This window comes from Sorex fumeus, unplaced genomic scaffold (assembly GCF_029834395.1).
Source record: "Sorex fumeus unplaced genomic scaffold, SorFum_2.1 ptg000051l, whole genome shotgun sequence".
Lineage (NCBI taxonomy): Eukaryota > Metazoa > Chordata > Mammalia > Eulipotyphla > Soricidae > Sorex > Sorex fumeus.
Window position 1 is genome coordinate 40,817,821 of NW_026606108.1, and position 16,728 is coordinate 40,834,548.

Here is a 16,728-nt window from a genome sequence, read left to right on the forward strand (position 1 = left end):
TCAGTGGTTACCTGAGATGGGAGAGGAATAAAAACTGATTGAAGATAGGCATGAAGGAACTTTTCTGGATAATGGTAATATTATAAAACTGGAATATGATCCTGATTTTACAATTGTATAAATTTACTAAAATTGATTGAAGTAAACTGTATGGTAAAACTACTAAGAGCTTTTGATGCCTATGATTTATCTCAGTGAGTACAAATATTATTCCCATTTTACAGAAAGGAAAAGAGAGTTTTAAAATAAAGCTTCGTGGTTACATGGCTATTGGAAATGTAATATCTACTATTGTAGCTATCCTAATGAGCTGGAGGAGCATAAGCTTTGTAGTTTCAGTTCAGGTTTCATTCCCAACACCATGGTCCCCTTAGAAATAACAGGAGCAACCCATGGGTACAGAGCACAGAGAAGCACCTGGGCACTTCTTGGTATGACTCAAAAAGAAAGAAATAACAAGAAATAGTTTCATTAGGTTTACTGGTAGCTTGAAAAAGTGTATACTATGTGTTTCTGAAAGATCCCTAGGGTTACTGCAGGTAAAATGAAACTTCCAAAAATGCTTTGTCCTAGAGAAAATGAATATATTAGTCCATAGTACAATTTATGATTACTATGCCATTAGCATGATGGTTGTTTCATGGTTAAGATTAAGTATGGACGAGGGTACAAATGTTTCGTTATAAGATGAATAAATATGAGAATCTAATGCATGCATGGTGACCGTAGTTAACAATTCTGTCGTGTACATACTTGAACTTCACTAAGATAATAGATTTTAACTGTTCTCACCACATACACAAAGTGTTTCCTAGATTTCGAGAGATAGTACAGCAGGTAGGGTGCTTTCCTGCACATGGCAAACCAGTGTGATCCCTAACACCCCATATGGTCCCCTGAGCCCCGCCAAAGTGATCTCTGAGTTCAGAGTCAGGAGTAAGCCCTGAGTACTGCTGTGGTATAGCCCAAAAACAAACAAAAATGTTCTGTAGACTTGGTTATGAACATTTTAATAATTTAACAATTAATTATTAATAATTAATAAAGTATTATCACTAAGTAATAATTTAGCTACATATGTGTATATTAAATAATCTATATAAAAATGTAGGATTTTATTTTCCATTATACTTTCATAATCTGGGGTAGGTCAGAAGTGCCTACTGTGCTAAATAACTGGGATAACTGGGATACAAATGATTATCAAAACATGATTGGGGCCCGGAGATATGCCATAGTGGTTTTGAACTCCTATCTTGCTAGCATAAAGTTCAGAATTCAATTCCTAGTGTCTCCACATATACTCAGCATGAATCTGACTTATCTACTGTGCCACAAATGATTTCCAGCTGTATTTGCAGCCAAATGTGTGTGAGCATCACAGACAGCGGTATGACCCCCATGCCCTGAGAAAGCACTACATCTAAAAAGATGTGTCTGGCTATCCTGGCCAGGACTGGTGATAATATATGCGAGTATTGCAGCAACTCTCACGGAGAACCACAACCATAATTTGTAAGCCTCAGTTAAGAATATGAGCCTGGGCAGCTCACCATCACTAAAGGTGTACAAACCTTGGTGAACACTGTGGCCAAGTGTGCAAGCATCACAGTAGTGCAAGCGTACAACCTGACGTGTAATCCAGCAATCACCAAAGCTAAAACATGTAGATGCAACCTATCCAGCAGTATGTGTACCTCTCATCATCACAACAGCAGTAACAACATCATCAACAACAGCAACAACACAGAAAGTAAAAATGAATATACTTTTTAAAGACAAAGTATGATCTCTGCCTTCTAGAAGGTTTATTTCAGTGGGAGAAACAGTTATACTTACAGAAGAAAATAATTTTAAAAGTTTAAATTGTTAGGTTCAACAAAGATCATAACTAAGGATATTGGTTTTAACAGGGGCCTAATGGAAGCCATCTATTAGGAAACAACATTTAAACTGAGATATGAAAGAATTGTAGAAATGAGAAAAGTGGGGGGCCAGAGCAATAGTACAGTGAGTCGGCACTTGCCTTGCATGCAGCCGATCCAGATTTGATTATTGCTGCTTTGTTTGGTGACTACAGTGCTAAATTCTTTGAACAAAGGCTTTGTACTTCTTTAAACATGGTAGAGCCTTGCAGCCTTATCTCTACTAAAGTTTTAGAAAGGTTCCAGGAATTAAATTGACTTAAAAATTTTTTGATAGTTTTATTTATCTTTTGTTATCCTATATTAGAAATGCAACTATGGCACAACAGTTTAATATCTTGGGAAACTGGTCAAGTAAAGGGAAACCAATTGTGCTTTGTGATTGAGAAACAAAGTGTAGGAAAAATTCATTTTGTTGTTTAAGAATGAGAACTAAACACCACCACGTCTCTTATTAAATGAAATCTGATCCTTTTAACATGAAAATTAATCACAAACAGAAAGGGGAGACTCAAACATTTGGAAATCAAACGTAGAAAAAGAAAATCTTAATTTTAAATTTTCATAAATAATTAAAATAGAGTTAGATCAGGTTTTTATCCTTACTGAGAAGTGAAAGGGAATTCTAGGCTTACTTGGCAAGAAATAAAACAAATTACTGACATTTCCACAAAATATTAAATGCTTCCTTGCAAATAAAGCCTGACTAAAAAGGTTTATATCCAGACCACCAACAAACTAAATTTGTAGGTATTTTTCCAGACAACGTTGTGTTGTTGGGGGGTTGGTTTGATCTCCTTTTTGCTAATTCAAGAAGCCTATACGTCTTGGTATAGTGTGAGTTGCAGAGTGGCTCGCTTACTCGTAAGCCTTGCAACTGGCTCTCCAGGCTAACGTAGGTTCGGGATGTATGGATACCGCCAAGTAGCTTTGGCCACAAACTGGAAAGAAGCCAAAGAAAAGTGAAGTTCCTGGCGCTAGCTAGCCCTTATCCCGCTCACGGAGCAGGACGCTAGCGCATTCTTCGTGCAGTTATTGGCTGGGACTCTGCGTGCCGCTGTCGGCCAATGAAGACGCGGGAGATCTGGCCCCGGCCCGTCCCCTCTCGGCGCCCCGGGATGAGGCAGAGACCGAACAGCCGGCGAGCAAATCAAAGGCATCCAGAAAGCCATGTCGGACTCGGCGCCCAGCGCTCAAGCGCTAACCCGCTGAAAGTTTCTCAGCGAAAAGGCCAGGACGATCTGGACCCCGCCAGGAGGAACTGCCGTTGAGTGAGATGGTCCCAGAGGCCTGGAGGAGCGGACTGGTAAGCACCGGGAGAGTGGTGGGAGTTTTGCTTCTGCTTGGTGCCTTACACAAGGCGTCCGCGGTCATTCGCTATGAGATCCTGGAGGAAAGAGAGAAGGGTTTCGTGGTGGGCAACGTGGTCAAGGATCTCGGTTTGGATATCGCCAATCTGTCCGCTCGCAGGCTCCGGGTGGTGTCCGGAGCGAGCCGAAGATTCTTTGAGGTGAACCGGGAGACGGGAGAGATGTTCGTGAACGACCGCCTGGATCGGGAGGAGCTGTGCGGGACACTGCCCTCCTGTACCGTAACTCTGGAATTGGTGGTGGAGAGCCCACTGGACCTGTTCAGCGCGGAAGTGGTGCTTCAGGATATCAACGACAATGATCCCGCTTTCCCTACCCGGGAAATGAAATTGGAGATTAGCGAGGCCGTGGCGCCGGGGACGCGCTTTCCGCTCGAGAGCGCGCACGATCCCGACGTGGGAAGCAACTCTTTACAAACCTACGAGCTGAGCCCGAGCGAGTACTTTGTGCTTCGCGTGCACACGCGGGAGGACGGTACCAAGTACGCGGAGCTGGTACTGGAGCGCGCCCTGGACCGGGAACAAGAGCCAAGTTTCCAGTTGGTGCTGACCGCACTAGACGGAGGAACCCCGGGTCGCTCCGCCAGCCTGCCTATCCGCATCACTGTGCTGGACGCAAATGACAATGCGCCCGTCTTCAACCAGTCTTTGTATCGGGCGCGCGTCCTGGAGGATGCACCCCCCGGAACACGCGTGGTGCAGGTCCATGCCACGGATCTGGATGAAGGTCCCAACGGTGAAATAATTTACTCCTTCGGCAACCACAACCGCGCCGGCGTGCGGGAACTATTCTCCTTGGACCTTGTAACCGGGGTGCTGACAATCAAGGGACGATTGGACTTTGAAGACACAAAACTCCATGAGATTTATATACAGGCCAAAGACAAGGGCGCGAATCCTGAAGGGGCACATTGCAAAGTTTTGGTCGAGGTTGTGGATGTAAATGACAATGCCCCAGAGATCACAGTCACTTTAGTGTACAGTCCAGTTCCAGAGGATGCCCCTCTCGGAACTGTCATTGCTTTGCTCAGTGTTACAGATCTGGATGCTGGGGATAACGGCCTGGTCACTTGCGAGGTTCCAACAGGTCTCCCTTTCAGCCTGACCTCTTCCCTCAAGAATTACTTTACTTTGAAAACGAGTGCACCCCTGGATCGGGAGACTGTGCCAGAATACAACCTTAGCATCACTGCCCGAGACTCTGGAGAACCTCCCCTCTCAGCCCTTACCACAGTGAGGGTGCAAGTGTCTGACATCAATGACAACCCTCCACAATCTTCCCAATATTCCTATGATGTTTACGTTGAGGAAAATAACCTCCCTGGGGTTCCAATACTAAATCTAAGTGTCTGGGATCCAGATGCTCCACAGAATGCTCGCCTGTCATTCTTTCTTTTGGAGCAAGAATCTGAAACCGGGCTAGTGGGTCGCTATTTCACAATCAATCGTGACAGTGGTGTGGTGTCATCCTTGGTACCCCTAGACTATGAGGATCGGCGGGATTTTGAATTACTAGCTCATATCAGCGATGGGGGCACGCCTGTGCTCACCACTAACATCAGTGTGAACATATTTGTCATGGACAGCAATGACAATGCCCCCCAAGTCCTATACCCCCGACCTGGCCTAAACACAGTAGAGACGTTGCCTCGAAGTACAGCTGCAGGCCACGTGGTCACACGGGTAGTGGGCTGGGACCCAGATGCGGGGCATAACGCCTGGCTCTCCTACTACCTCTTGGGAGCTCCTAACCAGAGCCTTTTTGCCGTGGGACTTCACACTGGTCAAGTCAGCACTGCTCGTCCAGTCCAGGACACAGATTCACCCCGACAGACTCTTATGGTATTGATCAAAGACAATGGAGAACCACCACTATCTACCACCACGACTTTGACTGTGTCAGTAACAGAGGAATCTCCAGAAGCCCGGGCTGAGTTTCCTTCTGGCTCTGCCCCCCAAGAGCAGAATAAAAATCTCACCTTTTATCTACTCCTCTCCCTAATCCTGGTTTCGGTGGGGTTTGCACTCACCATACTGGGAGTGATTATATTCAAAGTTTACAAGTGGAAACGGTCCAGGGACCTATACCGGGCCCCTGTGAGCTCCCTGTACCGAACACCAGGGCCCTCTATGCATGCAGATGCTGTGCGGGGAGGTCTGATGTCCCCACACCTTTACCATCAGGTGTACCTCACCACTGACTCGCGCCGCAGTGACCCACTGCTCAAGAAACCTGGTGTGGCCAGCCCTCTGGCTAGCCCCCTGAACACTCTGCGGAGCTGTGATCCAGTGTTCTATAGGCAAGTGTTGGGTGCAGAGAGCTCCCCTCCTGGACAGGTAAGGTCTAGCGAGTCATCCCAAATGATATTACTGTTTTGTTTTGTTTTGTTTTGTCTTCTTAATTTTATGTACCATGTTCAGGAAGATATGTGCAGTCTTGTTTGTTTTAGAGATGAAGGTATTTTCCGGATAAATACATCTGCATTTTTACCTGATCAGATGTTGTGCCTTTGTGAAGGGGCGGTTCAGTTGGAGTGTGATTTGTGGTTCTACATAATGTTCCTTAATTAACTTATGGACCCAGTTCACACCTCAAGCACTCACTTGCCATTACAACTAACCTATATTGTTAAGGCCCCTTTAAGATGCTCGTGTGTACTAGTGGTTCATATGAATATTATTTAACTAACACTAATTCAGCACAGGGTGGGTGAGCTAGCTAAAAGCTCACTTAGTACTCAGAGCTTAGCTTGGGGTCATTTGCATTGGGAGTAGCTTGTGGATACTCTTAACTAGCAGAAGCTGCTGGAGATTTTAAAACTACTTCATTTGCCAATCTTTCACATGATTGCCACAACTACACTAAAAGGAATGGTTTGCTGAGCATTTTCCTTTGCCTCCATACATTCTGTAATTCATTCTCAGATGGTTTTCTTTAAAAGAAACAAAATTTTAGGCACTATTTAAATTTTATTTCAAGCACACTACTGGAAATGCTGTTCCTACTACTTTAAAAATATTCTTATAATAGTAATGATGACTATAGAAAATTTGGAAAACACTGAAATATATAAACAAATATTTAAACTATAATCCTCAAATCCAAAACTACCATTAGTTAGAAATGTAAAAACTTGGGGGTGGAGCAATAGTATAGTGGGTAGAGCATTACAAGCAGCCAGCCCCAGTTCAATCCCTGGCACTCTATGTGGTCCCCTGAGCCTGCCAGCAGTGATATATGAGTGCAGATCCAGGAGTAAGCCCTCAGCACTGCCAGGTGTGTCCCCAAACAAACCAAAAAAATACTCTTTTTGGGGGGGGGTATTTTGTTTGTTTAGATTTTGGGCCACACTCAGTTGTGCTCAGGGCTTACTCCTGGCTCTCTGCTCAGGGACCATATGCAGTACTTGGGAGTCAAACAGGGTTGGCCATGTGCAAAGCAAGAGCCTTAACACTGTGCAATCTCTCTGGCCCTAAAAAATTGTTTTAAAAAAAAATCAAAGGAATTCAAAAGAACATAAAGTACAAAATGAAATTTTTGTGAGCTAGCATTATTCCCTTATACTTACAGTATTACTTTTCTGAGATATACACATAATGTGTAAGGTAAATATGATAAAGTTCTCATTCATTCAGGATTGTGTGCAGGTGACTGCAGGACCTTTCTTTGAGATGAAACTTGCACACACTTTCAAATGTGGGGGAACAACTGTTGTTTTGTTACTAATAAGTGAACTGTTGCTATCAACCCTTGGAATTAGCAGTTAGAAAATAAGAATTTACCACTTAGAAAGAAACTGTGAATCCATGTGCAAGTAAGTTTTTTCTATACCTGCTTTTTAAATGTAGAAAAAGAGTAACAATAGTCTTATAAGATTTTTACGATAAAATGTATGCATAATGCCTACTGTGCCAGAGCATTACCAATTCTTACCTATTAATATTATTTGTTTTATTCATTTTTCCACTAAAATTTTAAACACTCGGAAGTAAACAAATCTAGAGACAGCCAAAGATGACTAAGTACAGTCATCTAAAGAAAACTAAAAGATGAAAGCCATAGAGAATCAGCTGCTGCCAGTTATTCCTAGAATTATGTCCTCAAGCTTAGTTCCATATTAGAATTGCCTAGAGATCTTTAAAAAATATGAATACCTGGGGCTGGAGCAATAGCACAGTGGGTAGGGTGTTTGCCTTGCACGCAGCCGACCCGGGTTCGATTCCCAGCATCCTATACGGTCCCCTGAGCACTGCCAGGAGTAACTCCTGAGTGCAGAGCCAGGATTAACCCCTGTGCATCGCCAGGTGTGACCCAAAAAGCCAAAAAACAAAACAAAACAAAACAAAACAAAACATGAATACCACATCTCTGACTTTTGAAGCACAATTTCCAAGTGTGTGACACGTGCATTAGTATTTTCAAAGGTCCCTAAATGATTCCCTTATGCAGACAAGTTTGTAAAGCACTGCCCTAGAACCTACCAGTCTATCAGTTGTCCTATTTGTGAAGCAAATTATTAATCTAGCATTTCCAGAACCAGAAGCCAACCTTTCTAGGCCGGATTGAAATTCAAAACACTGTAATGTTATTTTTCTACTTTAACATATTATCTAGACTAGCTCTAGAAGAGCATTATAGAGAAATCATCGGATATATTTCTGTCAACTAAAGGGAAATCTTCCTAAACCACTAATTAATTGTTCTTAGACAATTAATCTTTCAAAATTCAGAACTGGGCAGTGGGTATAGAATTTGTTTGGGGGGGTAGCAAAATTTTCTGTAGGCACTAGAGGGATAGTACAGCAGGTAAGTCTCACCATATGACTGACCCTGTTTTAATCCTTGGTACCACAAGCACTGATAGGAGCAGCGCTCAGGGCTTACTCCTGGCTCTGTGCCCATATAATACATAAACTGTATTAATAAAATTTTAAAGAAATTATGGTTTTGGACACACCTGACTGTGCTCAGGGATCCCTTGTGACAGCGCTTGGGGGACTCTTATGTGGTACCAGAGATTGAACCAGGGTCAGCCATATGGCAAGGCAAGCACCTTACCCACTGTACTCTCTCTCTCTCTCTCTCTCTCTCTCTCTCTCTTTCTCTCTTCCCCTCTCTCTCTGATCCATAAAGCAATTTTTTCTTTCTATTTTTTGGGTGACACCTGGCGATGCACAGGGGTTACTCCTGGCTCTGCACTCAGGAGTTACTCCTGGCGGTGCTCAGGGGAACATATGGGATGCTGGGAATTGAACCCGGGTCGGCCGCGTGCAAGGCAAACGCCCTACCTGCTGTGCTATCTCTCCAGCCCCAAAGCAATTTTTTTATAGATGGAGATATAAATATGGGAAAATCACATAGCTGGTATAAAAGATTGAGTTAGAAATATGTAGGATTAAGGCTTTATTCTGACCCAATTCTAATAGTGAGACAGACTGTTCCTAATCTGCAACTACAAATAAATAAGACCTATATGCAGTCTAGTTCTTGGATATTAAAAGGTATCAGTAAAGGGTCAGCTTATGATTATAGAAATGAAAAATTGATGAAGAAAACATTTAAAGGTTTCTTTTCGTTTGGTTTGGGGGCCACACCTGGCAATGCTCAGGGGCTAATTCTGGGTCTACACTAAGGAATTACTCCTGGTGTTGTTCGGGGAACCATATGGGAAGCTGGGATTCGAACTGAGGTCAGCCATGCAAGGCAAGCACCCTACCCATTGAACTATCACTCCAGCCCCTCATTAAGGTTTTATAGAAAAAGAACTTATTTTAAGACATATATGGGATCAGAGTTGGGGAATCTTAGTACTGTACATGCTAATGACTTAGCTTTATTTATTTTAGTGCCAGGGATTGAAGTAATGTGTATAAAATGCTTTACTTAGTATAAAGAATTAATAAAGTGAAAGTTAAAATTTTTTGTTAGGGGGCTGGAGCAATAGTACAGTGGGTAGGGCAGGGCATTTGTCTTGCACACGGCCAACCCAGATTCAATCCCCGGCATCCCATATGGTCCCCTGAGCACCACCAGGAGTAATTCCTGAATGCAGAGCCAGGAGTAACCCCTGAGTATTGCCAGGTGTGACCACCCACAAGAAAGTCAAGAAATTTTGCTAAACTAGTAAATGGGAATATTAATAATTCACCATTTGATGACCATCCCTATATACCAGGAATTGTGAGAAATGAAAACACAGTTCCTGCTATTTTGGTACACAGATTGCCACAGGAATTATATACAAAAAGAAAAAAAAAGTGGAGACAAGCTTATTTCAAGATGTAGTAGGAACAGAAGGCAAGAACACTCAACACGGCCGACCCAGGTTCGATCCCCATCATTCTTGGAAACCACCAAGAGTAACTCTTGAATGCAAAGCCAGGAGTAACCTCTGAGAATTTCCAGGTGGGGCCCCAAAACAAAACAAAACAAAAAAAACCACAGAGCTTAAAGACCTCCCAGACAAGCCTGGGGGAAATCAGGAAGCCTTCATAAAAGTGGAGATGCTTGAGCTGAAAAGTAAAGGTTGAGTAATGCTATTTCAAATAGTAAAGGGAGACAGGTCAGGTAGAAAGAATTCTTGCAGGAAATTCCCTGAAGGATATTTCACTATTGTTGAGCCTTAAAGTGTATTTCTAAAACTGTCTTAGCAGGAGATAAAGTGAAAGAAGTAGGCCACAGTTAGAACTTTGAGTTACCAAGGGTTAATTATTCTGAATAGTTGATACTCATTGTAGAATTCTGAAATGACATATATATGATGGCATGTAGCACTGTAGCACTGTCCTCCCGGTTATCATTTGCTCGAGTGGGCACCAGTAACGTCTCCATTGTGAGACTTGTTACTGTTTTTTGGCATATCGAATACATCACGGGGAGCTTGCCAGGCTTTGCCGTGCAGGCAGAATACTCTTGGTAGCTTGCCGGGCTCTCCAAGAGGGGCAGAGGAATCGAACTCAGGTCGGCCACGTGCAAGGCAAATGCCCTATCCACTGTGCTATATACTCTGGCCTATGATGGCATGTATTTTTGTTTATTTTAGAATTATTCTGGAAGCTATAAATAAAGGAGCTGGTATACTGAGATGAAGGTAAAGAGAACAGAATGATATAATATTTGAGAAAATGTATGAATGCTTAAGTAGCATGATATAGAGATGATTATAAAATCCCCAAAACGTGTTAATTAACATGGAATAGAGGGAGATGATTATAAAATCCCCAAAACCTGTTAACTAACATGGCATAGAGGGAGATGATTATAAAATCCCCCAAACTTGTTAATTGACATGATATGGGGAATCTGAAAGAAAGGAGTCAAGGTTGACCTGCTGCTCCCCTCCCCTCTGTTATTCAAACTAAGGTTGCTAGGTGAAAGATGGTATCATTCTCTGAGACAGTGAATGCTGGCAAAAAACATCTTGTAGGTCAGGGTGATTTATACATTGTTTATTCCAAAAAGGGACATAAGTGTTTTTATAAAAGAACTCAGAAAGCCATCCCTTTAAGATCACAATGTTGGTCAGAGGTGAAAAATGTTTTTTTTTTCTTTTTGGGTCACATCTGGTGATGCACAGGGGTCATTCCTGGCTCTGCACTCCGGAATCACCCCTGGCGGTGCTCAGGGGACCATATGGGATGCTGGGAATCGAACCCAGGTTGGCCGCGCGCAACTCAAGTGCCCTACCTGCCATGCTATCACTCCAGCCCCCGTGAAAAATATTTAAAATGTTAAGGTATGAGCTGGAGAGATAGCATAGCAGGTAGGGTGCTTGCCTTGCAAGAAGGAAGCTGACTGAGGTCCAATCCCCAGCATCCCATATGGTCCCCTGAGCACTTCCAGGAGTGATTCCTGAGTGCAAATCCAGGAGTAATCCCTGAGCATTAATGATGTGGCTCAAATCCAAAACATTTTAAATAGTTTATTTATTCTTGAACCACACCTTGGTTCAATCCGTGGCACCACACATAGTTCCCTGAACCTCACCAGGATTGATCCCTGAGTTCAGAGCCAAGAGTAAGTTCTGAGTATAGCTTGGTTTAGCACAAAAAGAAAAATCCAGGTTGGGGAGATGGCTCAGAGTGCTTCAGTGCATGCTTGGCATGCAGGAGCTTTGGGTTTGATGCCAGCCTCCATATCCTAAGCACCTCAGGAAGTGACTCCAAGTAGTGCTGGGAGTAGCCCCTAGGCACTGCCAGGTGGGACTCCAACACACACACACACACACACACACACACACACACACACACACACACACGACAAATCTAAGACCTCACATTTGCTGTTGATTTTAACAGTCTGTGGTAATCTAGGCAAGGATTCAAATGAGTCTCATCTCCATGGTCAAAGATTTTGCTAGTGGTAGAGCTTATGCTTTGTAATAGAGTCCCTGGATTTGACCCATAGTGTGCATATATACAGGCATGCACAAATCAGGCTGGACTGTTCTTTGTGTTCTGTATGTTTGTCACTCAGATCACAAGTTTCAGGTGGTAGCCTGGCTCCTGGGAGGGTTTAGGTCAAGGTGGGGCATGATGAGATCAAGTCTCCAGCTTCAAGAGGCCCCCTGGGGTGAAGTGAAAGCTTGCTCTTTTGAAACAGTCTCAGTTGGTAATTAACAACATATCAAGCATACTGAGGTGTCAAATAGAGAAGGATTTGTAGGCACGATGCTGTTGGTAACTGATTTCAATCATACAAGGAAGCTATTAAATCTGTGAACATTAGCATTCTGCCAGGTAATGAGATCTAGTTCTTAGCGCCTCCCATACACACTGATTTGGAACACTTCCATCTCCTGTCTTCCTCTACCCTACTTTATTCCCTTTCATACTGCCCTTGAAATCAATGAATGATAATTTAGCATATCACTAGCAAGTGTCTGAATAAAAGATTTGGTTTCCGGTTGTGCCTTCTGTTACAAGGAAAAAAATGTGTAGTGCATAAATTTTATTGGCTACATTAATGTGTAAGCCTTTTCTAGCGAAGAGGTGGATTTGTTACTAAGTAATTTGCAGAAGGTAGAGTTTTCATATAGTGTTGCTCTAATGCATTCAGACTATGACAGAAGCTACTCATTTAGGATATTGGTTGTTGGTAACATGGGTTTGAACAAAGTGACCAGTCTCCAATGGCTACTCCCTCTTTGGGCTTCAGGTTGCTAGGGCTCCTCAGACAGTCGCTGTTTTCCCTGCCTGAAAAGGGGGTGGAGGGAGGGAGTTGGTATGTTGGGGCGGGAGACAGGAAAATATACATAAATTGTCTGCCTCTCCACAGAGGTGAAATAAACTGTAGAAATAAATACTGTTGAGCAGGAGGAAGAAGAAAAGATACGTTTGGAGGCTTTTTTTTGTTTTGTTTTGGTGTGTGTATGTGTGTGTGTGTGTTTTCTCCAATGCAGCGACGCATTAACCCTGCTGCTATTGGGATATTCTCAGCTCAGCCTATTGGCTGAGCCCAGGAACCACTGTCTGCCAATCGGGTGGTGGAAGGCAGACAAATCTACCCCGCCACTAGCAAAAAACGGCGCGTAACCCTTGCAGTGCCGGCTCTGCCGCGCCAGAGCTGGCGCGAGGAAAAGGAGATAGGTGTCTCCAGCTGCTGTGGTCGTTTGGGGCGGGTCGGCTTCTTCTGTTTCTCAGGACCAGACAGAAAACTGGCCGCTGGCAGAAATGCTCTGCAAGGTGAGGAGCTGGGTAGAAATCTGCCGGGGGGCTACCCTTTTGTTCCTTTTTTGCCACCTGGGTTACGTTTGTGGGCAGATCCGTTACCCGGTCCCAGAGGAGTCACAGGAAGGGACTTTTGTAGGGAATGTCGCCCAAGATTTCCTGCTGGATACAGAGAGCTTGTCAGCTCGAAGGCTGCAGGTTGCTGGAGAGGTGAACCAAAGACACTTCCGTGTGGATTTGGACAGCGGAGCTCTGCTCATCAAGAATCCAATCGATCGAGAGGCACTGTGTGGGCTCAGTGCCAGCTGCATCGTGCCCCTGGAGTTTGTAACTGAAGGGCCTTTGGAAATGTATCGAGCGGAGGTAGAAATTGTAGATGTGAATGATCACGCCCCCCGATTTCCTCGGCAGCAGTTGGACTTAGAAATTGGGGAAGCAGCTCCCCCAGGACAGCGTTTCCCCTTGGAAAAGGCTCAGGATGCAGATGTGGGAAGCAACTCCATCAGCAGCTATAGACTAAGCTCCAATGAACACTTTGCACTGGATGTCAAGAAGCGCAGTGATGGCAGCCTGGTTCCAGAGCTGCTTCTGGAGAAGCCTTTAGATCGGGAAAAGCAATCAGACTACCGCCTGGTGCTGACTGCTGTGGATGGAGGGAACCCCCCTAGGTCTGGCACCGCGGAGCTCCGGGTATCAGTGCTGGACGTGAATGACAACGCCCCAGCCTTCCAGCAATCCAGCTACCGAATTAGTGTGTTAGAGAGTGCACCAGCCGGCATGCTGCTCATCCAGCTCAATGCCTCTGACCCAGACCTGGGTCCCAGTGGTAACGTCACTTTTTCCTTCAGTGGTCACACCCCTGATCGTGTAAGAAACCTCTTTAGCCTGCACCCCACTACTGGAAAGCTTACCCTTCAAGGACCCCTAGACTTTGAGAGTGAAAATTACTATGAATTTGATGTTCGTGCTCGTGATGGGGGTTCTCCTGCCATGGAGCAACATTGCAGCCTTCGGGTGGATCTCCTAGATGTGAATGACAATGCCCCACACATTACAGTAACCTCTGAGCTTGGGACTCTCCCTGAGAGCGCAGAACCTGGCACTGTGGTGGCACTCATCAGTGTACAGGACCCGGACTCAGGGTCAAATGGAGATGTAAGCCTCCGTATTCCTGACCACCTGCCATTTGCCCTCAAGTCTGCCTTCAGGAACCAGTTCTCTCTTGTGACTGCTGGGCCTTTGGACAGAGAGGCCAAGTCCAGCTATGACATCATGGTGACTGCTTCTGATGCTGGGAACCCTCCTCTGAGTACACACAGGACTATTTTCCTCAATATTTCAGATGTGAATGATAACCCACCCTCTTTCTTCCAGAGATCACATGAGGTATTTGTTCCTGAAAATAATCGCCCAGGAGACCTGCTTTGCTCCCTTGCAGCCTCTGATCCAGACTCTGGCTTGAATGCACTTATCTCCTACTCTCTTCTAGAGCCCAGAAATCGAGATGTGTCAGCTTCTTCCTTCATCTCTCTGAATCCACAGACTGGAGCTGTTCATGCTACTCGATCCTTTGATTATGAGCAGACACAGACATTACAATTTGAGGTGCAGGCCCGTGATCGGGGCAACCCTCCTCTTAGTAGTACTGTGACAGTTCGTCTCTTTGTGCTGGACCTCAATGATAACGCCCCAGCTGTACTCCGTCCTAGGGCCCGGCCTGGTTCCTTATGTCCCCAAGCGCTGCCTCCATCAGTGGGTGCTGGCCACCTAGTCACTAAGGTGACAGCTGTGGACTTGGATTCAGGTTACAATGCTTGGGTTTCATATCAGCTCCTGGAGGCCCCAGATCCCAGTCTGTTTGCAGTTTCCCGCTATGCTGGGGAGGTACGGACAGCCGTTCCCATCCCAGCTGATCTCCCGCCACAGAAGCTGGTCATAGTGGTAAAGGACAGTGGTAGCCCACCACTCTCTACCTCTGTTACTCTCCTAGTGTCTTTGGAGGAAGACACACATCCAGTTGTCCCTGATCTTCGAGAATCTTCAGCTCCAAGGGAAGGAGAATCTCGCTTGACCCTGTATTTGGCTGTGTCGCTAGTGGCAATTTGTTTTGTCTCCTTTGGATCATTTGTGGCTCTACTCTCTAAGTGTCTTCGTGGGGCTGCCTGTGGAGTAACCTGCTTTCCTGCTGGCACCTGTGCCTGTCTCACCAGATCTCGAAGGAGGGAGGGGCTTCCTCCCTCAAATGGGATCCTCCGAATCCAGCTCGGGTCAGATGATCCAATCAAGTTTGTTGATGTGGGTGGCCACTCTCACGGCTGTACACCCTTGGCTTCTGCACCCACTCGGAGTGATAGCTTCATGATGGTGAAGTCACCCAGTGCACCTATGGCAGGGGAGCCTGTTCGCCCAAGCTGCCCACCCTCTGATCTTCTCTATGGGCTAGAGGTGAGACCTTTGCAGGCTCAGCCTATGCTCAAGGGCTTTTCTGTTTCAGGTATATGGCTGGGCTCAGGGAGCACTGGCTTTTCTGTAAGAGCCCATAGTGATGTCATCATTTTTGTGAGTGGTAACTGTGTTGTAGATGCTGTTATTTAGAAATGGGTTGAGAATTAACCAGGGGGTTGTTACAGATATCTGTTTGGGATATCTACACCCTTATCTGAGAATAAGAAATAAAACTAAAAAAAAGCATAAGGGTATTTTGGAAGCATGTTGCTGGAATGTGGGCATCTAGAAGACTATCGTGCCATAAAATTGAGTGCATTAGTTACCTAGCTGAGGCGACTGCTTTCTCTATTCTTTTGGAGTGGGCCAGGTGTGGACTAACTTAATGCTACCTTTATGGAAGAAAAGGGAACTTTGACCCATAGTATCAAGTACTCTCTAATATGCTGATAAAGGGAATTCTGCTCAGAACATAACAAAAGGCATGAAAAGGAAAGAGCCAAGAGAGAAGAGAAGTATAAATGAGGACTGACCTTTCAGTCCAGACCTTTGGGATTCTCAATCAAGTTCCTACTTGGAAGTTGATCTAAATGTAATAGAAAGGAGAAAACGGAGCATTATATCTTTAGTGAATGAATAAATAAGTGAGTTAACTTAATGTTAGAAACTATTTTGGGATAGAGAGAGAATATGGTGGGTAAGGTTTTTGCCTTGCATATGCTGATGTTGGTTAGATTCCCAGTTCCATCAGGAATGATGAAGGAAGGAAGGAAGGAAGGAAGGAAGGAAGGAAGGAAGGAAGGAAGGAAGGAAGGAGGGAAGGAAGGAAGGGAGGGAGGGAGGGAGGGAGGGAGGGAGGGAGGGGAGAAAGAGAGAAAGAAAGGAAAGAAGAGAGGGAAAGAAAGAAAGAAAGAAAGAAAGAAAGAAAGAGAAAAAGGAGAGAAGAGAGGGAGGGAAAGAAAGAAAAAAGAAAGGGAAAGAAAGAGAGAAAGGAAGAAAGAGAAGTAAGAGAGAGGGAGAGAGGGAAAGAGAAAGAGAGAGAGGAGAGAAATAAGAGGGAGGGAGGGAAACAGAAAGAAAGAAAGAAAGAAAGAAAGAAAGAAAGAAAGAAAGACGATGAACAAGAGGGAGGAAAGAAAGGGGAAGAGAGGAAGGGAGGGAGGAAAAGAGGAATGGAGGGAAGGAAGGGAGGGAAGGAAGGAAGGAAAGAAGGAAATGTTCTTAAAGTTGAGTTCATTTATAGAAAGAACCATTTGACTATGGGAGTCTTAGATAGAGTTCTTTTGAAAACCATAATATCTTAAGGCAGTGCCTAGTTTC

The 16,728-nt window shown here is 44.5% G+C and overlaps 2 protein-coding genes across 26 annotated transcripts in view; both read left to right on the forward strand.

Moving 5' to 3' along the window:
- LOC130032902 (protocadherin gamma-C5) overlaps positions 1–16,728 on the forward strand; it is a 194,854-nt gene that overhangs the window by 151,519 nt on the left and 26,607 nt on the right. The window contains exon 1 of one of the 25 annotated variants that reach the window (XM_056124567.1): positions 3,051–3,231. The exons of 22 other annotated variants lie outside the window; for them this stretch is intronic. In XM_056124567.1, coding sequence (XP_055980542.1) covers positions 3,202–3,231 — 30 coding nt within the window. In that variant the 5' untranslated portion in view covers positions 3,051–3,201. 2 more of the 25 variants (XM_056124564.1, XM_056124569.1) reach the window with 2 other exon arrangements.
- Positions 12,967–15,594, forward strand: PCDHGC4 (protocadherin gamma subfamily C, 4). Its single transcript, XM_056124571.1, has one exon. The coding sequence runs from the start codon at positions 12,967–12,969 to the stop codon at positions 15,556–15,558; it is 2,592 nt and encodes an 863-aa protein (XP_055980546.1). The 3' UTR covers positions 15,559–15,594.

Coding starts and splice junctions, on each gene's coding strand:
- PCDHGC4 (XM_056124571.1), top strand. CDS start 12,967: ATGCTCTGCAAGGTGAGGAGCTGGGTAGAAATCTGCCGGGGGGCTACC.